The sequence below is a fragment of the Oncorhynchus mykiss genome, chromosome 19 (assembly GCF_013265735.2).
Source record: "Oncorhynchus mykiss isolate Arlee chromosome 19, USDA_OmykA_1.1, whole genome shotgun sequence".
Classification (NCBI taxonomy): domain Eukaryota; kingdom Metazoa; phylum Chordata; class Actinopteri; order Salmoniformes; family Salmonidae; genus Oncorhynchus; species Oncorhynchus mykiss.
This window is the reverse complement of record NC_048583.1, coordinates 53423754-53449610: the sequence shown is the minus strand read 5'-3', so window position 1 is coordinate 53449610 and position 25857 is coordinate 53423754. Positions and strand designations below refer to the sequence as shown.

At 43.3% G+C, this 25857-nt stretch overlaps 2 protein-coding genes across 12 annotated transcripts in view; one reads left to right on the top strand and one right to left on the bottom strand.

Annotated features, from left to right (window-relative positions):
• The first annotated feature begins 1393 nt into the window (after window positions 1-1393).
• Window positions 1394-3326, top strand: id2 (Id2 protein). The gene is given in 3 exon segments (NM_001124723.1): window positions 1394-1818; window positions 2098-2158; window positions 2744-3326. Coding segments are annotated over 2 exon segments (408 nt in total). The 5' UTR covers window positions 1394-1467; the 3' UTR covers window positions 2155-2158; window positions 2744-3326.
• A 2169-nt stretch (window positions 3327-5495) lies between these two features.
• LOC110498117 (kinase D-interacting substrate of 220 kDa B) overlaps window positions 5496-25857 on the bottom strand; it is a 101643-nt gene continuing 81281 nt past the window's right edge. For 4 of the 11 annotated variants that reach the window (XM_036955086.1, XM_036955083.1, XM_036955087.1 and 1 more), the window contains 8 exons: window positions 18338-18564; window positions 17160-17282; window positions 16637-16699; window positions 13877-13906; window positions 10212-10349; window positions 9371-9469; window positions 7944-8177; window positions 5496-7441 (listed from right to left, as the gene is read on the bottom strand). In XM_036955086.1, coding sequence (XP_036810981.1) covers window positions 6365-7441; window positions 7944-8177; window positions 9371-9469; window positions 10212-10349; window positions 13877-13906; window positions 16637-16699; window positions 17160-17282; window positions 18338-18564 — 1991 coding nt within the window. In that variant the 3' untranslated portion in view covers window positions 5496-6364. The remainder of the gene's footprint in view (window positions 7442-7943; window positions 8178-9370; window positions 9470-10211; window positions 10350-13876; window positions 13907-16636; window positions 16700-17159; window positions 17283-18337; window positions 18565-25857) is intronic. The other 7 variants (XM_036955088.1, XM_036955089.1, XM_036955090.1 and 4 more) reach the window with 7 other exon arrangements.

The window sequence follows — 25857 nt, the reverse complement described above, 5'->3', positions numbered from 1 at the left end:
TTCTCATGCATTGAAGACGTTGTCACTATGACCCCTAATGCGTTTGTTAAAAATTCATTGACTTTTGTGAGCAACCCAATTTAATCCACAAAGCAAAACGAACACCCGCTGCAGCCCACAACAGCCCCGGGGCAATTCGTTTGTGCCGCATCACTCCGCGCGCTTTGGAGCTCATTGCACAGCACCAGTTGGATAATGCAGCGTTTAATTTATACACAGGAATGCTATTATAGCCTTAACATGTTCGCAACCAAAGGATCTGTTTAACAATGAATTACATTATTGTCAATCTTTGAGGTCATATAATGGCCTTCCTGACGAAATGTTTTCTAAATTGTGTTGAGGACCTTAAACACAGTGTCAATCCAGATGTCATCCAAGTGGCCCCATACACATTGTGACAGTCACTCCTTGACCAGTAGTCACAGATTTCTCACAATAATGTGCATAATCATACACCTATATTATTTCAAATATTCCCTATTCTGCAGATTCAGAATCCATATTTCCCCACTGATCCAATTCGTGCGCAAGCATGCCATATAGGCTAGGTCCGAAGTCCGGTTTAGCCAGCCGGTTTAATGACCCATTCAAAGTTCACATTTCTCTTATCACCAATTTATACATAGCCGATGTAGAGATAAATTATATCAATCCAAATGTATTCATTCAACATCTGATGCCGTGCCCTGGAATGCAATTTTAATAGCCAATTCCTACAATCACAATTCCTAGTTTTTCCGAATCTTTAGAAATTCAATGTGTGTGTAGGCTACCCATAATTTCAAACAAGAGATAATGATGAAATTAATCACCAGGATGTAGTGTTATGTTGACAGTCAAGGACTGTGTGAGAGCGAGACCTCTCCTAATCTTGACTATAAAGCAAGATATTGTGACACTTATCAGCCCCTTCACCTTAATTAATACATCGTGATGCGTAATTGCGCAATTTACGCATGGTTACAAATCATTCTAAGATTTCGTATTTAATATTCTTAAATTAATTCATTGAGAAAGGCTTTAAAACAACATTAAAACCATCAGAGAAATGTACGCTCCAGCTTGACAAGCTCCTGGTTCCAAATTACAAATCATTAATTTTCTTGATCAGAAACAGGTAAGGGCTCAATTTTCCAAATTGCCCACCGGAGCTGAAGAGCGCTCTCACAGTGCCACCATCAACATGCGTTTTCACTGGCTGAGAAGACGGGAAAAAGGAGGGACCTGACTGTGAAGCATGCTCAAGCAATGGTTGGGCACGAGGGGAGTGATTGACGTAGCTAATCCATCCAATCAGCACCAATAAAACCCCTGCGTAGCAAACCCAGCCTGCTTGCTATATAAACCACAATGACAGCTTGTTAAACCAGTCCGTTTGCTCACCGACCGTCTGTGAAGGAATAGAAAGAATAATATAACAAATATCTCAACGAACGAACTGAACGTCTCACACGAAGTGTCACTATGAAAGCGATAAGCCCAGTAAGGTCTTTCCGGAAAAACAGCTCAAATCTGTCTGAACACAGTCTGGGAATCTCTCGGAGCAAGACTCCCGTGGATGATCCTTTAAGCCTGCTTTACAACATGAACGACTGCTACTCCAAGCTGAAGGAGCTGGTGCCCAGTATCCCTCAGAACAAGAACGTAAGCAAGATGGAAATCCTGCAGCATGTCATCGACTATATTCTGGACCTGCAGATCGCACTTGACTCCAATGTCGCAATAACGAGCCACCATCACCCGCGACCAGGGCAAGCTACACCCAGGACTCCCCTAACAACTCTCAATACAGACATCAGCATCTTGTCATTACAGGTAAGGATGGGCGGCCTACTATTGTCTGAAATATCCAAAGAATATAAACAAAGACGTAGGCTACATTTGGTTGGGTCGATTTTACTAATGGTGTGAACGTATTTGAGTGCGTTTTCTATGCGTAATTATGGTATATTGTCAAATTACACCATTTGGTTACAAAAGGCATGTTTTCCATTATCAAGATTGAGAGGGTAGGACTTTTAATGTGTGCGCTCATTAATAATTCCACGTAGGCCTATTTGACTGCGGCAGTGCTAATGAAGGTTTGTTTTTCAGTCTCCGGAGTTCCCATCAGACCTGATAACGGATGACAGCAGGACTCTTCATCGTTAAAGCGGTAAATAATGCTTTTACCACCTGTCTACAATATTATGTCTGGGATTTGCTTGTCTATTAGCCTACTACAGCCTGTTGTGGCAGAATAGAAAGAAAATGAACGCCAGTGTGTATTTCTGACAGTATAATCACGCTCATTGTTAATGGTTCACTATATATAAACTACATGCATTGCATACTGTTTAAAAAAATGAATAGGCAATTATTTGTTATAACGTCGTAATAGCACAGCTGCGGTGACGCTGTCTATAATGCAGAGCATCTGTAATATAAAATAAATGGTTCAGATTACTACTAGATGTCTGCACATAATTGGTGCAATCGGAGGCTAGGCGCCAGTTGAACTGCAATTACGATCTGATTCTCTCCCAGATTGTAGGCTGAAGTTGTGTGCGAAAGTGCCTTATGCTGCTCTAGTGTCTGTCTGTACTGTGTGTGTAGGCTACATCTGGAGCCCAGGGTTTGCTCAGTATTTGAGTGTTTGGTTAAATCTTAATACTACGGCTTCCTCCCTGGCGCCAGTCTGTCCGGATCTCTGCCCTGTTTGCATTTTCTAAACATGCCTTTCTTTCTCAATCTTTTGCAGGCGTTTGGTTAAGACACAACACACACAGGACCTCGGAACCGGGCTTTTTCCCCCTCTATTTTTGTCCTCAGGTTCTGGAATTTCTTTAATTGAATCAAAAGACTTTGCTTAAAGGACAATCTATGTGATGTGTTTTCAGTTCGGACACTCATATTTAATTTAATACTTTTTTTTGTGCTTTCTTGAAATGGAAGGTGCGCTATATTCCCGAAACTGGGAGAAAAACAAATGAGATTGTCACAAGGATTTCACTTTATCCCCCTTGAAGTCTTTTTTTTTTTTGTTTGTTTTTTTTGCGGAGTTGGCTCGTGAATAGAAGACACATTGGTTAGTTACTGTTTAAAATGTAGTCTGTCTTGTCAGAATTGTTACTCTTCTTGGCACATGAAGGACTGGACATTGTAAAAAATGAAATGAACAAGTGAAACCTTGTGAACTCGCTCGGAGGTTTATCTTGTATAGTTAAAGGAATTGCACATTTCTGCAAAAGTGTAATGCTGTACTTATGCTGAAACTTTTTATAAAAGTAATAATGTAAATTGTACCTTTTTTATACAAAAAATAAACCAAATGCATTATTTGAGCATGTTTTCCTGCTGTATGGAAGCTTGTAGCCTAGATGACAGACCACGAGATATGCTGAAATTTGCAAAAGGTAGACTGACACTTGTCTGGCTGAAAATGGTTCTGCAATGCCAGGTTGTCACGAGTTTCATTTCCAGCGCGTTAACCGGCCCATTCAGTGGTAATGTCAATATTTTATAACAGTTGTCAACGGAATTATGAGATTCTTCAGTCATTTCTTTGGGGCGCAATGGACAAACTATACAATTCTTATTGACTACGTGAGTCTTTTACAGGCCACACACAGCAGGACTCTAGTTGACCTTTCTCATCTTGAAGGTGTTCAGGAATTGAGACCTAATTCTACCTCAAACACGCACTGCAGGGGCATATTCCCAGGGTGTATAGGACATTGGGCCATTTACGCGATTATCTCACCTGAGAATAAATCTGCTCCTCGGGAAACTGCTAACCTCTAAACACTTAACAAAACAAAACAATGTCATTTTAAATGGCCTGCCAGTGTTGAATAGACTATTTTGTAGAAAAACGCAGAGCCATTTCATAGATCTCCCGGGTGTTGTCTGTTTTTACGATGTGAAAATATTAGGCAACGACAGTTTGTCTGACAGTGAAGTGTACACTGTACAACTGAACACTGGACCATGCGCACCTAAAACCAATCTCCCTCCAAATGGATTGGATTAACAGTTTACCATGCAAGCCTAAACTATTGTATGTGAAGCACTTCCATTTGTACAGGTAGAAAACTCAGGTTCACAATTTTCCCATAAGTCTCATTGGCAAGCTCAAGTTCCTTAATTAACAGTACACTTGTAATTGAGCCTATACGTGTGCCCAACATACAAAGGACATATAATAGGTTAAAATATAATGACATTGCATATGTATATTGTGACATATCAACTAACTTGGCCTTCAAATCATCTTTTCCTCACAAGTGAAAGTTCATGCCCACGGTTTAGTGACCATGGCTAATGAGTTATGGGCAGTCCGCCACCTACTGGTGAAAAAAGTACCGCGCTGACACCAGCTAATGCAATTGCGTCTTAACCCATTCTGTACTGACCAAACATATAGACTCAACATGGAACAATTTCAAATAAAGTTTCTATAAAGAAATAGGTCAATTGAAATAAATTCAATAGGCCCTAATCTATGGATGTCACATGACTGGGAATGCAGAAGTTCAGATACCCTAAAAAAAAAAGGTAGGGCCATGGATCAGAAAACCAGTCAGTATCTGGTGTGACCCTTTTCCTCACATTTCCTTCACATATAGTTGATCAGTCTGATTGTGATCTGTGGAATGATGGCTCTGAAGTTGCCAGGAACTCTTAACACGTTTTTGTACACTTCAATCCAGAGCATCCCAAACATGGTCAATGGTTGGCATGTCTGAGTTTGCAGGCCATGGAAGAACTGGGACATTTTCAGCTTCCAGGAATTGTGTACTGATCCTTGCATCATGGGGTCGTGCATTATCCTGCTGAAACATGAAGTGATAGCGGCGAATGAATGGTACGACAACGGACCTCAGGATCTCATCACGGTATCTGTGCATTGAAATTGCCATCGATAAAATGTAATTGTGTTCGTTGGCCCATACCATAACCCCCACCGCCACCATTGGGCATTCTGTTCACAACATTGACATCAGCAAACCACTCGCCCACAAAACGCCATACATGTGGCCTGCGCTTGTGAGGCTGGGTGGATGTACATCTGTGGCATTGTTGTGTGACAAAACTACACATTTTAGAGTGGCCTTTTGTCTCCAACACAAGGTGCACCTGTGTACTTATGTTTTTTTTAAATCATCTTTATATGCAGTTGTCAGGTGGATGGATTATCTTGGCAAAGTAGAAATGATAACAGGGATGTAAACAAATTTGTGCACAACATTTTAGAGAAATAAGCTTTTTGTCAGTATGGTACATTTCTGGGATCTTTTATTTGAGCTCATGAAACATCGGACCAACACTTTACATGTTGCTGCATTTATATATTTGTTCAGTGTGTATGGGAGCAAGGGATATTAATTTAATTATGAAATGAATAAAGGGGTCAACTTTTGAGCTCATAGGAAAAGTATAGTTCAAGGGACGGAAGCATGTTTTGAATTGTTATACTTTATGCAGGAAGTAAAACATGTTTCAGGCAAAGCTTCAGAGAATATGTTTATTATTTCACAAATACATGGCTTCACAATGCACTCAAAAGGTTCAGAACCTCGGATGGACATCCGTAGTGCATGGGAAACTCAGGTTTACCACATCACTGTTCACACTAAAGAGTTCAAATATTTTTTAAATTATAGCACAAAATATCAGTATATTCTTGGGGAAATAGACCTTTCAGTCAGAACGCCAATCGACAGCCACGCTACATAAATTAACAGGTACTTGATAACTAGAAATGAGGAAAACTTATTTTGTTTTCAAGCACATAAAGCCAACTCAGATTTCAGTAACCAATCACAAAGTACAGAACACATTGCACCAACACACACCACTGTACTGTAATGTCACCACCACAACACAACATTCATACACACAACTCCATAATTCACCACCATTATCCAACAATTCACTACCATTATTTAACAATTCACTACCATTATTTAACAATTTACTACCATTATTTAGTAACAGCTAAAGTGAACATGACAGCACACTTAATTGAATTAGAGGGCCATTTCAATTTGACGTATAGTCCATTTTAGTCTGTCATCGTCATTAACTTTCAAATGAATTCACAAAATCTATTCAGGACATTGAATTTCTTCAACCCAAATGATTTAATATTTCTAAGGTTGGAAAAAAAGGTGATTCTCTTCATGTGAATTGATGTTTACTGACCCGCATATCAACTTCTTCTCTCAAATATTTTTCAAACGAAGTCACAGATTAATAGGCCTGTTTTGATTGCCATCCATATCAATGTAACACAGGATTGGTAAAAGGCATTTATTTTTGTAGCACATCACAACATCAAACATCTATGGTACCTCCTCCAAAAAGGCCCGGGCCCCTCTCACAGGACACTCTCTCTCTCGTCCTCCAAGACAATAGCGTCAGGGGCCCCTGTGCAGCCTTTGAGGGTCTCGCCGGTGCCCAGCGGCCTCTTATGGATGATCCCACACAGGTTCTGGATGTGGACGGGCCTCGTGGTGGAGGTAGAGCCGGTGCTGGAGCCTGGGGTGATGAGGACTGGGGTGGAGCTCTCTGTGTCTTGGTTGTCTTGGCTAGTGTTGGTGGTGGCAGCGTTGTTGCTGCTGTTTCTGTTGTTGTTGAGCGTGGTGGTGCTGGGGGTGCGGTTGAGGTTGCTCACGGAGGAGCTGGAGCGGAACCAGGTTTCGTCGGGACTGGAGGCCATTGGGCTGCCCTCGGACGGGGCCTCAGAGCAGATGGACATGCGGGTGATAGTGGAATCCTGAAGGCCGCTCAGACTGCTGGGCAGCAGGCCCCTCTTCTTGACCAGACCCTCCAGTTCCAATTTATTAACCCCCTCCTCTTCTGCTTCCACTAACACTTCCTCCAGGGAGTGGTCCGAGGAGCTCTCGCCAGACCTCACACCCGAGTCGGACGAGTCCTTCTTGTTTAGGGCGATGTTGCTGGGCGCTTGGGCACCCCCGTTGTTGAGCAGAGGGGTGTTTTCTGATTCCTCCGGCCCGGACCCCTCCTCCTCGTTGCTGGGAACTTTGTGGTAGCGAGGCCCTGGTCCCTTTACCTTGGAACTGCCTGCTTTAGAGGCGTCAAGCTTCTCATCCTCTTCGCTGATGGGGTCCAGGGGCACATCAGTGTCAACCACGTCCGTGGCTTTAGCACCTCTCTTGGTAGGGAAAGAGGGCTTACGGCCATCCTTCTCGGACCCGTCTTTGGCATTCTCCTCTGGGTTTCTGGCATCTCGGTATTGGAGGAACTGGCCCAGGTGGGGCTGGACAGACTTCTCTCCCCCGCCTCCGGCCACGTCTAGCTGGGTCATCTGGGCGATGTACTCACGGTAGGCATCGTGGTACTCTGCCTGCTGCTTGTCCGTAAGCTTGCAGATGTCGTTGGATGACTCCTGGAAGTTGAGGCTGGATATACTCGGGGTATGGTGGGTGGCCGTCTGGGGGAGGGGAGAAGGAAAGGGGAACAGAGGGTATAAAGTGTTTTGTTATGGTTGAGGGGGGAACGAGCGCGTCATGGACGTTACTGGTATGGGCGAAAGGGTGAGAAAAAGCACAAACTCATGAAGTTTGTGGTTACGGCGCTGCCGTTGAACTTACAATGCTTTATTGGAGAGCAGAGAGAGCAAAAATAACATATTTTCTAAGACCCTGCCTTTTGGTGGTGGTGTCCCCCCCCCCCCCCCGCCACCTCAACTTCCTCAACCAATGACTGCTTGAGTAAATGTAGATGTGTGACTGCTTAGATGTGTGCTTTAAGGGTGTTTGGGTGGCTTGGTAAGTGTCTGTGAATGTGTTTATCTGTGTTATGAGCAAAAAACAGTGCCAAAGTCTATGTATGTGTACTGTGTGTGCATATGGACGTGTGTTTCAGTGTGTTGTGTGTGTGTGTGTATGTTCAACTCCCCACCGCTGAGTGTGTGTGTGTGCTGAACTCCTCACCATGGGCCAGTGCTGTGTAGTCTCTCTGTGTGTCTGGGTGGGTTCCTCCAGGCTCAGGCCCATGTTACTGAGCTCCTCGAAGCTGAGGTTCAAGATGTAGTCGCCCACCTCATGGGGAGCTCCCTGGCCCTGGTGCCTGGCCGTCTCCATGTTGGCCACGCTGCTGCCCTGCTCGCTGGCTGCACGTGACTCGTCCTGCAGGGCCTGGCCCTCCACATTACGCTGTTCCATCACCTGGGAGACAGAGGGAAGAAGAGAGATGACATAGACAGGCAAATATACTACCAGTTCTAGAGTAAACCTGTCACCACAATACAAGGTAGAGAATCAACATAGGAAATAACCACGAGCTACAGAGCCAATATACAGTATCACCACTAGCTATGAAACTCAACATACAACAACTAACTCTACAGAGCCAATATACAACCAACAGAAATAGACTCAACACTGCATCTATAATATACCTGATAACCATCAGATACTGTATGAAGCCAATACATCACCATCATCTTAATAGGTTACAAACACAAAGTCAGTACTAGTATTTTAGTTCAATACAGAAGGCACCACGGATGGTGATGCCAGAAGTTTGGTTGAACTCTACAGGGCCTGTAGGGGTAAGTGGTCCGGTGTCCACGTCAGATGGCTTGGTATGTGCTTCAAGGAGGAGCTTGGGATGTGCTTCGAGGAGGAGCTTGGGATGTGCTTCGAGGAGGAGCTTGGGATGTGCTTCGAGGAGGAGCTTGGGATGTGCTTCGAGGAGAAGCTTGGGATGTGCTTCGAGGAGAAGCTTGGGATGTGCTTCGAGGAGGAGCTTGGGATGTGCTTCGAGGAGGAGCTTGGGATGTGCTTCGAGGAGGAGCTTGGGATGTGCTTCGAGGAGGAGCTTGGGATGTGCTTCGAGGAGGAGCTTGGGATGTGCTTCGAGGAGGAGCTTGGGATGTGCTTTGAGGAGGAGCTTGGGATGTGCTTTGAGGAGGAGAACATGCTAGTTTTCGTAAAGCCGCGCAACTGGTTTTCAGAATCAGACCCCTGGACTGCGTGGAGACTGGCTGACTGTAGCTCCCACTGACAATAACCTTCCTCCAGATCTCAGGCTGGACGGCCATGTTCTGGCAACACAACGTTAGTTAGTGGAAGGAGGCTCAAACGGACATCTGATCAACGCGAGCTACATGTGTTCCTGATTCCAGCCCCTCGAGCGAGCAAAGCATACTGCAGACTTTCTCTTAATACGGATTATAAAATCCTCCAATGTCTCCAGAGAAGGCTCAAGACGCCCCGATTTTAAGAAGACAAAGAAACAACACACAAAAACACAACTCCGGTGAATGAAAATCAGGATGCTGATATTAAAGTACACATTAAATCAATAAAATAAGGATGTAAAGTATTTAAGAGCGGAGGTGGAGGTTTTGTCTTACCATCCCTCTGAAGAGCTGCCAGTCCCCAAAGTTCATGTTCATCTCATTCTTCAGCTCTTCCAGGTTGCACTGAGACAGCACCCGGCCATTCACATTGGCCTAACACAGAGAGAGGCAGAGACAAGTTCACTACTAACCAAATACAGGCACATAGGGCCGGTTTGGACACAGATAAAGCCAAATCCTGGAGTAGAAAGCACTTTCAATGGAGATTCTCAATCAAGATAGCTTTTTAGTCCAGGACTATGCTGCTAGGCTTAATCTGTGTCCTGGAAACAGCCCCATACTGTATAAATTAGGGCATAAAAAGGCATAAGTTGAGTAAAATAGGAATAAGTTGATTGAAGTAGGGCCATATGTTCAATAAAAAAAAGTAGAGGCATATGGAACTCTTTCAGATGGCAAGAAACCCCTCTAAGAGAGGTTAAAGAAACGTATGCATTTTCAACAGGAGTCCTGTTCTCAAAAGGCGAGCTTGTATTACATATATTTATATACTTCCGGTTCTGTACCTCACCAAACAAGGAGGACTTTTCACATGAAGACACAAGAAGCGTTGTTAGCTGGGTAGACTGACTGTGGTCTAGAAGCTTTCATGACATACTGTCTATAGATCATTTATAAATGGACTAGAAGCTGATCAATGCAGACAGAGACATTAGCTGTTTTGTTGAGCTATATAAAGTTGATCAAGATATTGATAGACAAAAATAAACCTTGTGTGCAAATGGATATAATTTAGAATCTTTTGTATAAACTTTATTGACTAAGGTGTTGTATAAACAGGAGCAATATGTATGTGTGTGTGATGGTGTGTGACGGTGTGTGTAATAGGCCTGACCTTCTTGATAGTGGAGGTATACTGGCCCAGCATGCTAGAGTCCATGCCGGCGATCTGTTTGACGCGCTCACACACTGCGTCCGTGTTCAGAGAGCTGAGGAGTACCACAGGGGTTCCCGGTACCCCAGAGGCAGAACCCTGTCACACACACACACACACACATAAGTCCACACAGAATCACCCATTGACGTTGTAGCATTGTAGGGCTCACTCACCACCACTGCAAAGTCATACGGTTAGCGCAAACTGTTAGCACAACGCTTCAACAACCACAGAACAACGTTTCAACAACCACAGCTAGCTTAACATTAATGGTGGTTAACACTGGAGTAGCTATTCACTGCAACCAGAAACACTATTCCCCTTTTCACAGCATAGCACAAAGACAAAACACTCCAAACCAAATGCATTACTCTGTCAGTGCCAGCACCTGTGAGGTAACAATACTAGAGCATGGTAACGAGCGGCACCAGCTGTGCAGTATGGTCTCTGTTGGGCGTCTGCATGTTAATCTGAAGACACTGTTGATGGTAGTGCATTATTCACTGTACACAGACGAGCCGTGTGTGTGTCTCTTCCACTGCTCTCCTCCTTGAGGCTAGAAGAGTGGTCAATACCCTCGCCCCCTAATGCTCTCTAACCTCCCAGCTAACCTAATATGCCACCCACTAACAGAGAAACAAAACAACCCTTCTCTCTCTCTCTCTGACTGAGCAACAACAAAACAACAGCTTTGTTGACTTGGGCGGGAAGGCGCAGAGGCTTAGAAGACGTCTGTGCTTGGTCTTTTGCTGCGAGAGCTTGCTTGAGAAAATAAGCTGTACACGTCTTAACAGAGCCTAGCAGAACAGGGGGGGGTGTAACTGTCATCACTCTGTGAAAGGAGGCAGAGGGTGACGCTGATTTGGGGAGGTTAGCTACTGTACACAGACAGTCCTGGAGAGTGCAGCGTACTGCGGTGTCAGCTGCACTAATAGGCCAGTGTGTGTGTGTGTGTGTGTGTGTGGCTTTAGCAGGTAACACACTATCTGCATGACTTTCCCTGATGCGTTATATAGAGGCATTCATATTAGCATCCGTTAAAAGTACCGGAGAGAGCAATTATCCAGTAGACTGTAGAGCTCCTCAATAATGACAGCCCAAATGATTTCTGTTTCTTAAGTATTTCTGGCTGGCATTTTAAATCATGCTTCTTAATTGGGTCTTGCAAATTTGGCAAGTAAAACTTTCTTTCTGGTGGGTTTTGTTGAATTCATTTAGAAGTAGAATTCATAATACATGCGTTGGATGACCTAGAAGAGACATTCTAGAACTATTGTACATTCAACTAGAACTATTTTCAACTACATTATCGATAAACTGGTGGTTAGAGCACTGAATGCTGATTGGCTAACTGACGTTATAAATCTAACTGTATACCACGGGTATGACAAAACATGTATTTGTACTGCTCTAATTACATTGTTAACCAGTTTATAATAGCAAAAAGGCATCTCTGGACTTTGTGGTATATGGCCAATATACCACAGCAAAGGGCTGTATCCAGGCACTCCGCATTGCGTCGAGCATAAAGAACAGCCTTTAGACATGGTATATTGGCCATATACCACACCCCCTCGGCCCTTATTGCTTAAATATATCATATGTAGAGGTGGGCTATATGGAAGGTGGGTGAAGGTTCTTGTCTATGTTTCTAATGCATGACAGGTGGAGGGAAAAGCATGGCATGTTATATTAGTTAGTTAGTCTCTATGGGGGTGCCACAGGGTTCAATTCTTGGACCGACTCTCTTCTCTGTATACATCAATGAGGTCGCTCTTGCTGCTGGTGAGTCTCTGATCCACCTCTACGCAGACGACACCATTCTGTATACTTCCGGCCCTTCTTTGGACACTGTGTTAACAACCCTCCAGGCAAGCTTCAATGCCATACAACTCTCCTTCCGTGGCCTCCAACTGCTCTTAAATACAAGTAAAACTAAATGCATGCTCTTCAACCGATCACTACCTGCACCTACCCGCCTGTCCAACATCACTACTCTGGACGGCTCTGACTTAGAATACGTGGACAACTACAAATACTTAGGTGTCTGGTTAGACTGTAAACTCTCCTTCCAGACCCATATCAAACATCTCCAATCCAAAGTTAAATCTAGAATTGGCTTCCTATTTCGCAACAAAGCATCCTTCACTCATGCTGCCAAACATACCCTTGTAAAACTGACCATCCTACCAATCCTCGACTTTGGCGATGTAATTTACAAAATAGCCTCCAATACCCTACTCAACAAACTGGATGCAGTCTATCACAGTGCAATCCGTTTTGTCACCAAAGCCCCATACACTACCCACCATTGCGACCTGTACGCTCTCGTTGGCTGGCCCTCGCTTCATACTCGTCGCCAAACCCACTGGCTCCATGTCATCTACAAGACCCTGCTAGGTAAAGTCCCCCCTTATCTCAGCTCGCTGGTCACCATAGCATCTCCCACCTGTAGCACACGCTCCAGCAGGTATATCTCTCTAGTCACCCCCAAAACCAATTCTTTCTTTGGCCGCCTCTCTTTCCAGTTCTCTGCTGCCAATGACTGGAACGAACTACAAAAATCTCTGAAACTGGAAACTCTTATCTCCCTCACTAGCTTTAAGCACCAACTGTCAGAGCAGCTCACAGATTACTGCACCTGTACATAGCCCACATATAATTTAGCCCTATCAACTACCTCTTTCCCAACTGTATTTAATTTATTTTGCTCCTTTGCACCCCATTATTTTTATTTCTACTTTGCACATTCTTCCATTGCAAAACTACCATTCCAGTGTTTTACTTGCTATATTGTATTTACCTTGCCACCAAGGCCTTTTTTTTGCCTTTACCTCCCTTCTCACCTCATTTGCTCACATTGTATATAGACTTGTTTATACTTTATTATTGACTGTATGTTTGTTTTACTCCATGTGTAACTCTGTGTTGTTGTATCTGTCGAACTGCTTTGCTTTATCTTGGCCAGGTCGCAATTGTAAATGAGAACTTGTTCTCAACTTGCCTACCTGGTTAAATAAAGGTAAAATAAAAAAATAAAAAATAAAAAGTTGGAGGAGGTGAGATAGAAAGGTAGTGAGGTAGAAAGGTAGTGAGGTAGAAAGTTAGTGCGGTAGAAAGGTAGTGAGGTATAATGGTAGTGAGGTAGAAAGGAAGTGAGGTAGAAAGGAAGTGAGGTAGAAAGGTAGTGAGGTATAATGGTAGTGAGGTAGAAAGTTAGTGAGGTAGAAAGGAAGTGAGGTAGAAAGGAAGTGAGGTAGAAAGGCCAGTGAGGTAGAAAGTTAGTGAGGTAGAAAGGAAGTGAGGTAGAAAGGAAGTGAGGTAGAAAGGTAGTGAGGTAGAAAGGTAGTGAGGTAGAAAGTTAGTGAGGTAGAAAGGTAGTGAGGTATAATGGTAGTGAGGTAGAAAGGAAGTGAGGTAGAAAGTTAGTGAGGTAGAAAGGAAGTGAGGTAGAAAGGTAGTGAGGTAGAAAGGAAGTGAGGTAGAAAGGTAGTGAGGTAGAAAGGAAGTGAGGTAGAAAGGAAGTGAGGTAGAAAGGTAGTGAGGTAGAAAGGTAGTGAGGTAGAAAGGTAGTGATGTGGTGAAAAAGTTAGAGATGGTGAAGTCCAAAGAGATGAGTGTACCTGCTTGGGTCTGAAAGGCTGAGACAACTGCTTCGGGGGGAGAAAGAGAGGCAGAGAGACAGAGGCAGAGAGACAGTTGCATAGAGACAGAAAGGCAGAGAGACAAGAGGCAGACAGACAGAGAGGCAGAGAGCCAGAGGCAGACAGGCAGAGAGGTAGAGATTGATAGAGGTAGAGACAGACAGACAGACAGACAGACACGACATTAGGCCACATGCCGAAGTCATCATAGAACACAAGAGAACAGTAGACACATTCACGTCAGACTAGACAATAAAACATTTATCTTGAAACACAGCGGGCAAAGGCACTTTTACAGCATCCCATCTAGCAAAGACTGAAACTGAGAAGCCATTTAGTTCAGAATTATTACAGGAGGAAATGAAATATATTTTTTATAGAGCGCTTTAAGAAGATAATCTTTGCAGAGAGGACGAGCAGCACAGAGCGTGATGTTTGTTGAGAGAGAGAAGCGTAAGGAGAGAAAGAGAGATATCCCCCACACAGAAAAGCAGAAGTTTCCACTTTGAGGAAGCCTTAAAAACTGGTCCTCCACCCAGACTGTAAGTGTGACTGTGTGTTACACTGTGCCAGTGCGAGTGTGATTACGTATACACGTGTGTTTGTATAGGCACACAAGTGTGTGTGTGTGTGTGACAAGAGACCCCTGTGTGCGATAAGGCTGTAATTCCAGCAGTGTGGGGCATGGGCAGAGCAGAGGGATGAGGAAAAAGAGAGGAAACAGAGTGCTGAGATATTGGCCCTTTATTGGCCCTTTTATAATGTGTATCTCCATGACTGATTACCACGTAATTACATCATCCGTATCTCTATGACTGATTACCATGTAATTACATTATCACTGTTTCCCCTATGACTGATTACCATGTAATTACATTATCAGTGTTTCCCCTATGACTGATTACCATGTAATTACATTATCAGTGTTTCCCCTATGACTGATTACCATGTAATTACATTATCAGTGTTTCCCCTATGACTGATTACCCCGTAATTACATCACCAGTGTTTCCCCTATGACTGATTAACATGTAATTACATCAGTGTTTCCCCTATGACTGATTAACATGTAATTACATCATCAGTATCTCCCCTATGACTGATTACCCCGTAATTACATCATCAGTATCTCCCCTATGACTGATTACCCTGTAATTACATCATCAGTATCTCCCATATGACTGATTACCCTGTAATTACATCATCAGTGTTTCCCCTATGACTGGTTACCATGTAATTACATCATCAGTATCTCCCCTATGACTGATTACCCCGTAATTACATCATCAGTATCTCCCATATGACTGATTACCCTTTAATTACATCATCAGTATCTCTCCTATGACTGATTACCCCGTAATTACATCATCAGTATCTCCCATATGACCGATTACCCTTTAATTACATCATCAGTATCTCTCCTATGACTGATTACCATGTAATTACATCATCAGTATCTCCCCTATGACTGATTACCCTGTAATTACATCATCAGTATCTCCCATATGACTGATTACCCTGTAATTACATCAGTGTTTCCCCTATGACTGATTACCCTGTAATTACATCATCAGTATCTCCCATATGACTGATTACCCTGTAATTACATCATCAGTGTTTCCCCTATGACTGATTACCATGTAATTACATCATCAGTATCTCCCCTATGACTGAATACCCTGTAATTACGTCATCAGTGTTTCCCATTTGACTGATTACCCTGTAATTACATCATCAGTATCTCCCATATGACTGATTACCCTGTAATTACATCATCAGTATCTCCCATATGACTGATTACCCTTTACTTACATCATCAGTATCTCTCCTATGACTGATTACCATGTAATTACATCATCAGTATCTCCCCTATGACTGATTACCCTGTAATTACATCATCAGTATCTCCCATATGACTGATTACCCTGTAATTACATCATCAGTGTTTCCCCTATGACTGATTACCCTGTAATTACATCATCAGTATCTCCCATATGACTGATTACCCTGTAATTACATCATCAGTGTTTCCCCTATGACTGATTACCCTGTAATTACATCATCAGTATCTCCCATATGACTGATTACCCTGTAATTACATCATCAGTGTTTCCCCTATGACTGATTACCCTGTAATTACATCATCAGTATCTCCCATATGACTGATTACCATGTAATTACATCATCAGTGTTTCCCCTATGTGCATCTAGCAGTGGTGCACCGGTGCTGCTAAATCGTGGCCGCCACTGCAAAAAAAAATGGAAGATCCCCCCCCCGCTATCTCTGCCACCGCTGCTGAAAGAAATCCTAGGGGAAACTCTGCACCGCCACTTCATCTATACTTACTTGGACCTTCCTGTGAACTAGTCCTATATGAACATGCTTCGTATGTAGAATGGGAGCGGGCGCACTCGCACGGTGGTTAGTTCACTCCTGGACAATGAGACTCACATTCATACAGGACTGAGCTATTACACTTAGGTCCAGAGCAGGCCACAAACATGGGAGCCACGGTGCAACTAGTCAACATGAGACATGACATTGTCACTGACATACCCTGTCAGCTTTCCAAACCATGTTAGTGTATCTGGTTGATGGACAAGGTTAGCCATGTGTGTGAGTGCATAGCCTTTTAGTGAGTTTGTGTGTGTTTGTGTGTGGCTAGTCGTAACAGTCAAGATGAAAGGACACAGATGCTTCAGCTAATGCCAACGCTCCACACCAGCCTGTCGTGTTACCATAGGGGGGTCAGTGGTAGTGGGGGAGGGGAGGCCCTCTCTGGGATCCTCAGCAATTACATCCTGACATGGGCACAGAATGAGGCACGGGGTGGGTCAAGGGGCATTGGGTATAGGAATAACCTAAACTAGAGCTGGAGCAAAATAAGATTGAGGTGTATAGGGGGGTAAAAAACACAAACTCCTTGAAGAGTGAAAGGGGTTCGTTTCATACAAGCTTACACAACGGACCTGAAGACAGAGACCACCTGCTGACCCACTGCATTAAACGGATCGTATTCATCGCAATGAAGAACACAAAGAGAAACACACCCTTTTACTTTTTTGGGAGGAAAATAAAAAAGTGTTGAGAAAATGTAGAAAGGTGAACACGTGTTATTGTCAAACAGAATCAGAATCAAAACAATTGTAAAAGTAATTGGCGCTTAACCACTAAGGCAACAAAAAAACTGTTACTATGACTACTATCTACTGACTAGCTACTAGTGCTAGGTGTACTACTGACAGGCAGCTCTGTACTTACAAGCCCATTGGGGTCCCTGGGGTAGCCTGTTTTGAAGGAGGGGCGTGATTGGGTCGGGGCAGGGTGAAGATGGGAGCTGTATTGATGACGGGGAAGGTGATACACATGATTGGGAAAATAGGGCTATATGGAAACCAGAGAGAGAGGAAGGATGAAGATGGAGAATGGTTAAAACATGTGGATTGTATGAGGGACCATTCTTATACAAAACATTAAGAACACCTGCTCTTTCCATGACAGACTGTCTAGGTGAATCCAGGTGAAAGCTATGATCCCTTATTGATGTCTCTTGTTAAATCCACTTCAATCAGTGACGATGAAGGGGAAGAGACAGGTTAAAGAAGGATTTTTAAGCCTAGAGACAATTGAGACATGGATTGTGTATGTGTGCCCTTCAGTGGGTGAATGGGCAAGACAAAATATTTAAGTGCCATTGAACAGGGTATGGTAGTAGGTGACAGGCGCACCAGTTTGTGTCAAGAACTGCAACGCTGCTGGGTTTTTCATGCTCAACAGTTTCCCATGTGTATCAAGAATGGTCAACCACCCAAAGGACATCCAGCCAACTTGACACAACTGTGGGAAGCATTGGAGTCAACATGGGCCAGCATCCCTGTGGAACACTTTCGACACCCTGTAGAGTCCACGCCCTGACAAACTGAGGCTGCTCTGAGGGCAAAAGGTGTGTGTGTGTGTGTGTGTTTGTAGGGGGGACTCAATATTAGAAAGGGGTTCCTAATTTTAAGTAACACCAGAACTGTGAAGAATCATTTTTTCAAGTTGAGGTCAGCACTGTTACATTTCAAAATGAGGTTAAGTGAGTAAACGGCACTGTCTTGTGAGGTCGGTGCTCTGAGGTAGCTGGGCAGTCACATTAACAAACAGAGGTAAGTAACCATCACTTAGTAACCAAGTCCTGTGTGTATGCGAAGGTAAACTGAGGTAGGTACAACTGCACTGTGATTATTTTTCTACTAAGGTATGAATGGGCAAGACAATATATTTAAGTGCCTTTAAACAGGGTATGGTAGTAAGTGCCAGGCACACCGGTTTACTGGTATTCTGAAGTACGTTGAACAAACCTTCCCTACTCTACTGTCTACTAAATGAATGTGTACTGAGCTACGTTCAGGTGCAGTCATCTGCCTGTCTGCTGCTGTGTTGTGCTGGCGTCTCACCCGGGTGTAGAAGGGGTGCTGGGGGGCAGGCATGCTGTAGTAACTGCTGTGGGGCTGGGGGGGCACAAGCCCTGGGGGGGGCAGGGAACCAACGTAGGAGCCTGTGGGGGAGCAGGCAGCCGAGTGCTGGCCGAAAGAGGAGGGGGCGCGGGCTGGCACGTCCTGCAGGGGCAGCGTGGGATAGGCCACTCCTCCAATGTGCATCTGCTCCCTGGCAGCACGGACATCTGATGGAAGAGAGGGAGAGGGGAGGAGAGATGAGAGAGGGAGTGGGAGAGAAAGACAGAGAGGGAGAGGGAGAGGGGAGGAGAGATGAGAGAGGGAGTGGGAGAGAAAGACAGAGAGAGGGAGAGGGGAGGAGAAATGATAGAGGGAGTGGGAGAGAAAGACAGAGAGAGGGAGAGGGGAGGAGAGATGAGAGAGGGGGTGGGAGAGAAAGAGAGAGAGGGAGAGGGGAGGAGAGATGGGAGTGGGAGAGAAAGACAGAGAGAGGGAGAGGGGAGGAGAGATGAGAGAGGGAGTGGGAGAGAAAGACAGAGAGAGAGAGGGGAGGAGAGATGAGAGAGGGAGTGGGAGAGAAAGAGAGAGAGGGAGAGGGGAGGAGAGATGGGAGTGGGAGAGAAAGACAGAGAGAGGGAGAGGGGAGGAGAGATGGGAGTGGGAGAGAAAGACAGAGAGAGGGAGAGGGGATGAGAGATGAGAGAGGGAGTGGGAGAGAAAGAGAGAAAGGGAGAGGGGAGGAGAGATGGGAGTGGGAGAGAAAGACAGAGAGTGAGAGGGGAGGAGAGATGGGAGTGGGAGAGAAAGACAGAGAGAGGGAGAGGGGATGAGAGATGAGAGAGGGAGTGGGAGAGAAAGAGAGAGAGGGAGAGGGGAGGAGAGATGGGAGTGGGAGAGAAAGACAGAGAGTGAGAGGGGAGGAGAGATGGGAGTGGGAGAGAAAGACAGAGAGAGGGAGAGGGGATGAGAGATGAGAGGGAGTGGGAGAGAAAGACAGAGAGAGAGAGGGGAGGAGAGATTTGAGAGGGAGTGGGAGAGAAAGACAGAGAGAGGAGAGGGGAGGAGAGATGAGAGAGGGAGTGGGAGAGAAAGACAGAGAGAGGGAGAGTGGGTGGAGGGATGAGAGAGGGAGTGGGAGAGAAAGAGAGAGAGGGAGTGTGGGTGGAGAGACAGAAAGATGTAATGAAAAAGAGGGAGAGGAGGGAAGGAAGGAAGAGCGGGGAGAGAAATGGAGACGTTTCATCTGTAAGGCTGATCGAGATCATGTCTTGGCCCCGAGTATAAAGACACTTTAGATCCACCCACTCAAACTGATTCAGCCAATCATATTTGATCATTCTTATTGAGTTCAAATAGAGATGTTCTGTGGAGAGCAAGCAAATCATATTCCACATAGATGGAGAAACGTTGATTCTGTGATTGAGTGCACTTGATGGAGCAGGGTGAAAATGAAACTGTTAGGCTTTACTGAAAATAGACAGCGTTCATTCAAACTGTCACTTTTGCCAAGAACACCGTCTTTCTTACTGATAAGTTGTATTTTGACAAATAGAGTTACAACATAGTGGAATCAGTGGCCTGGTAAGAAACAGGAAAAAAATGACTCTGTCATAAGAGTGTCTGTTGTTGAATGATGGGTTGAGTAGAGACCCAATCCTGCAGCAGGGAGCACAATGGAGGCTTGATGCCCACTGGATGGCTGCAGGACACTGGACACAGGAATGGCTAGGGACAGGGGTATACAGTTGAAGTCGGAAGTTTACATACACTTACGTTGGAGTCATTATAACTTGTTTTTCAACCACTCCACAAATTTCTTGTTATCAAACTATAGTTTTGGCAAGTCGGTTAGGACATCTATTTTGAGCATGACACAAGTCATTTTCCCAACAATTGTTTACAGACAGATTATTTCACTTATAATTCGCTGTATCACAATGCCAGTGGGTCAGAAGTTTACATACACTAAGTTGACTGTGCCTTTAAACAGCTTGGAAAATTCCATAAAATGATGTCATCGCTTTAGAAGCTTCTTTTAGGCTAATCATTTGAGTCAATTGGAGGTGTACCTGTGGATGTATTTCAAGGCCTACCTTCAAACTCAGTGCCTCTTTGCTTGACATCATGGGAAAATCAAAAGAAATCAGCCAAGACTTCAGAAAAAAATTGTAGACCTCCACAAGTCTGGTACATCCTTGGGAGCAATTTCCAAACGCCTGAAGGTACCACTGCTCCAAAACCGTCATAAAAAAAGACAGAATACAGTTTGTAACTACACATGGGGACAAAGATTGTACATTTTGGATTTTGGAGAAATGTCCTCTGGTCTGATGAAACAAAAATAGAACTTTGGCCATAATGACAATCGTTATGTTTGGGGGAAAAAGGGGGTGGCTTGCAAGCCGAAGAACACCACCCCAATTGTGAAGCACGGGGGTGGCAGCATCATGTTGTGGGGGTGCTTTGATGTAGGAGGGACTGGTGCACTTCACAAAATAGATGGAATCATGAGGTAGGACAATTATGTGGATATATTGATGCAATATCTAAAGACATCAGTCTGGAAGTTAAAGCTTGGTCGCAAATGGGTCTTCCAAATGGACAATGACGCCAAACATACTTCCAAAGTTGTGGCAAAATGGCTTAAGGACAACAAAGTCAAGGTATTTGAGTGGCCATCACAAAGCCCTGACCTCAATCCTATAGAACATTTGTGGGCAGAAATGAAAAAGCGGGTGCGAGCAAGGAGGTCCACAAACCTGACTCAGTTACACCAGCTCTGTTAGGAGGAATGGGCCAAAATTCAGCCAACTTATTGTGGGAAGCTTGTGGAAGGCTACCCGAAACGTTTGACCCAAGTTAAACAATTTAAAGGCAATGCTACCAAATGCTAATTGAGTGTATGTAAACTTCTAACCCAGTAGGAATGTGATGAAAGAAATACAAGCTGAAATAAATAATTATCTCTACTATTATTCTGACATTTCACATTCTTAAAATAAAGTGGTGATCCTAACTGACCTAAGACAGGGCATTTTTACTCTGATTAAATGTCAGGAATTGTGAAAAACTGAGTTTAAATGTATTTGGCTATGGTGTATGTAAACTTCCGATTTCAAATGTAGGTCATCTTCCAGAGGAATGGATGACTGGCTAGGGACAGGGGTATAGGTCATCTTCCAGAGGAATGGATGACTGGCTAGGGACAGGGGTATAGGTCGCCTTCCAGAGGAATGTATGACTGGCTAGGGACAGGGGTATAGGTCATCTTCCAGAGGAATGGATGACTGGCTAGGGAGGGACAGGGGCACTGGTCACCTTCCAGAGGAATGGATGACTGGCTAGGGAGGGACAGGGGCACTGGTCACCCTCCAGAGTGGAAGGTGGGCTAAAAGAGGAGATCGCCCGCCCCCCCCCCCCCCCCCACACACACACAGATGAATATCAAGACAAATACACACACACTAAGATGAAGAGACATGTAAACATCAACACACAGACACAACAAGCATACACACACACTAAGATGAAGAGACATGTAAACATCAACACACAGACACAACAAGCATACACACACACTAAGATGAAGAGACATGTAAACATCAACACATAGACACAACAAGCATACACACATGCACTCATCTCATACAAATAAGAATGATCCTAAAATACTACATTTATTAGAGTGGATAACTGGCCAGAGAGTCACTGGTCACCTTTCTGTCCCTGTGACCACCATGACAAAGGCGGTCTCTGCTGGTCAACAGACAGACTCAGTGTGCCACTGTGGTCACTAACAGCATGTTGCCATCACACTAAGGCCAGGGTAACAACTGTTATGGTGGATAGATACATCTATTAACTGACCAGCTCAGCGCACAGTGACGCCTGTGTGACAGCCCGGAATTGTCCCAAACACCATGTGGCCAATAAATGAGTAGGTGAGCATTGCGTCATTCACACTAAATAGCATCTCTGCTGATAGTGACGTCGGCTATTTGAGCTGGATAGCTGATCGACTGTTGTGTGAGAGTCTTTGGCAGCATTCAAATGCGTTTGGTTGCAGATAATGAGTAAGCAACAATTTAGCTAATTACACCACCTCACTTCTACCAACACGTCTCCTGCGCCAGATGACTGTGTGATCTCCAGATGACTGTGTGATCTCGCTCTCTGTGGCCGATATGAGCAAAACGTTTAAAGAGGTTAACAATCAGATGACTGAATACCAGGGCGCGTCTCTCAAAGCATGACCAGCTGTCAAGCGTCTTCACAGACATTTACAATCTCTCTTTGTCCCACTCTGTAATCCCAACATGTTTCAAACTGACCACTATTGTCCCTGTTCCCAATAGTTCCAAGGGAACCTTCTGACATGACTATGTCCCTGTGGCACTCACATCTGTAATTATGAAGTGCTTTGAAAGGCTGGTCATGACACACATCAACACTATCATCCCAGACACCCTAGACCAACTCCAATTCACATACCACCTCAACAGATCCACAGATGACACAATTTCAATTGGTCTTCACACTGCTCTCTCCCACCTGGACAAGAGAGGAAATAACCATGTGAGAAGGCTGTTGATAGACTACAGCTCAGCGTTCAACACCATAGTCCCCTCCAAGTTAATCACCAAGCTACGGACCCTGGGACTGAACCCCTCCTTCTGCAGCTAGATGCTGGACTTCTGACAGGCCGGCCCCAGGTGGTGAGGGTAGGCAACAATACCTCCGCCACACTGACCCTCAAAACGGGGGCCCCTCAGTGGTGTGTGCTTAGTCCCCTTCTGTACTCCCTGTTCACCCACAACTCCGTGGCCAAGCACAAATCCAAAGCCATCATCAAGTTTACTGACGACACAACGGTGGTAGGCACAAGGAGCTGATCGTGGACTATAGGAGAAAGAGGGAAGAGCAGGCCCCCCATCCACATCGACGGGGCTGTTGTGGAGCGGGTCGAGAGCTTCAAGTTCCTTGGCATCTACATCACTAAGAACTTAACATGGGCAAAGTAAGGTGGACTGAACACCTCAGTGCAGATAAAAACGGAATAATAACAACACAAAACAAATGATAAGGCTAGAGAAATGTATCAACCAACATTACCAAAGCAATCAACATCCAAACATGACAGAGGGTAAACATGGAGAGCCAATCCCCAAAAGAAAACGTGACTCCTTGACGGACACGGATGATTTAAGCTTTTCACAACCGGGAATGGTAAGGAGATCTGTTAAAATCGATCAATGATAATCTGGGCATGAATTAGTCAGTAAAGATATAAAGGAGTTGAAGGCGAGCCTCTAGATGAGTGACGAATAAGCTGTTACAAGGAAGAAACAAACAAACAAGCTAAAAGGTACAGTCAATGAGATTGAAACAAACGTTAATGAACTTGAAAAGGAGAACAAGAGAGAAGCCTTACTTGACCTACAGACTAGGTCTATGAGAAAATCTGATTATTTTACTTTGATAGCAATAAGTAAGGTGAAGATCCTGAAAGTGTGGTCAAATAATTCTATTTTACAGCGCTACAGAGCCCAGGTGATGGTGTCGACAAAATCCAACTCGAACGTGTACAACGTTTCGGAAAAAGATATGAGCACCCAATCGCTGCCAAATTTGCATTCTTCAGAGATAAAATAAATTGTTAAAAGCCTGAGTAAAAGACTTGCTGGCCCGAAAATAGGAATTAATGATCAGTTCCTGAAGGAAATTGCAGAACGGCGCAAAGTTCTGTACCCAATCTTCAAGCAGAATAGATTAAAAGGGAAACGTGTAGCTTTCGTAATCAATAAACTGTTTATAACCAAATGTTCTGAGACACCAAGATTACTCCATGGCTATTCTAAATATCACAAAGTTCCCATAGAGGAGTCTAATAATGGAACACCCAATACTAGCCATGGTAGGGATTGTAATAAAAAAATATGTAGGAAAACAATAAAATACAACAATTGATACAAAACAGCTACACCATCCCATTCAAGATAAGGAATGTTACAAATAATTAGAATTGGACTTAATTAGTATTAAATAGATAAGACAGCATTAGAATAAAGTATAATTAGTAGTAAGTAGATAAGACAGCATTAGAATAAAGTATAATTAGTATTAAGTAGATAAGACAGCATTAGAAGAAAGTATAATTAGAAGTAAGTAGATAAGACAGCATTAGAAGAAAGTATAATAGTATTAAATAGATAAGTCAGCATTAGAAGAAAGTATAATTAGTATTAAATAGATAAGACAGCATTAGAATAAAGTATAATTAGTATTAAGTAGATAAGACAGCATTAGAAGAAAGTATAATTAGTATTAAGTAGATAAGACAGCATTAGAATAAAGTATAATTAGAAGTAAGTAGATAAGACAGCATTAGAAGAAAGTATAATAGTATTAAATAGATAAGTCAGCATTAGAAGAAAGTATAATTAGTATTAAATAGATAAGACAGCATTAGAATAAAGTATAATTAGTATTAAGTAGATAAGACAGCATTAGAATAAAGCATAATTAGTATTAAGTAGATAAGACAGTAATAGAATAAAACATAATTAGTATTAAATAGATAAGACAGCATTAGAATAAAGTATCATTAGTATTAAATAGATAAGACAGTATTAGAATAAAACATAATTAGTATTAAATAGATAAGACAGCATTAGAATAAAGTATAATTAGTATTAAATAGATAAGACAGCATTAGAATAAAGTATAATTAGTATTAAGTAGATAAGACAGCATTAGAAGAAAACATCATTAGTATTAAATAGAGGGGACAGCATTAGAAGAAAGCATAATTAGTATTAAGTAGATAAGACAGTATTAGAATAAAACATAATTAGTATTAAATAGATAAGACAGCATTAGAAGAAAGTATAATTAGTATTAAATAGATAAGACAGTATTAGAATAAAACATAATTAGTATTAAATAGATAAGACAGCATTAGAAGAAAACATAATTAGTATTAAATAGATAAGACAGCATTAGAAGAAAACATAATTAGTATTAAATAGATAAGACAGCATTAGAAGAAAGCATAATTAGCTAAATAATACATCTAATATAAGGAACCAAACACAAAAGTACTCAATCAACATGGTAGAGATAAAACACAGCAAACAGTGGACATAGAAGGCACAGTATGTGGGTATGTGCAAGTGTATTGTGATGGAAGGTGAGGTGTGTGTTTTTGTGTTTGGAAAAGTGTGGAGTTAAGTGAGAGAAAAAGGAAAATGGTTGCATATCCCAGAGCCCATGTATTGTCCCCGACGCTCTACCCCAGACACCCACCTGAGCGACCAATACACTAAGGAGAAGTTCTTATCTGTTTTATGGGCCTAATGTAAGTAGTCTATACGCAGCCAAAACAGAAAGATGAATGCGGTCAGAGAGCCACTGGAGCAGCACAGCCCCCTTAAGATTCTGAGCCTGCCTGGCAGGGTTGGTCCTACAAAGCCAAGGCCCCCTGATGGGAGAGCATAATATACAAGGAAATTCTCAAAGCT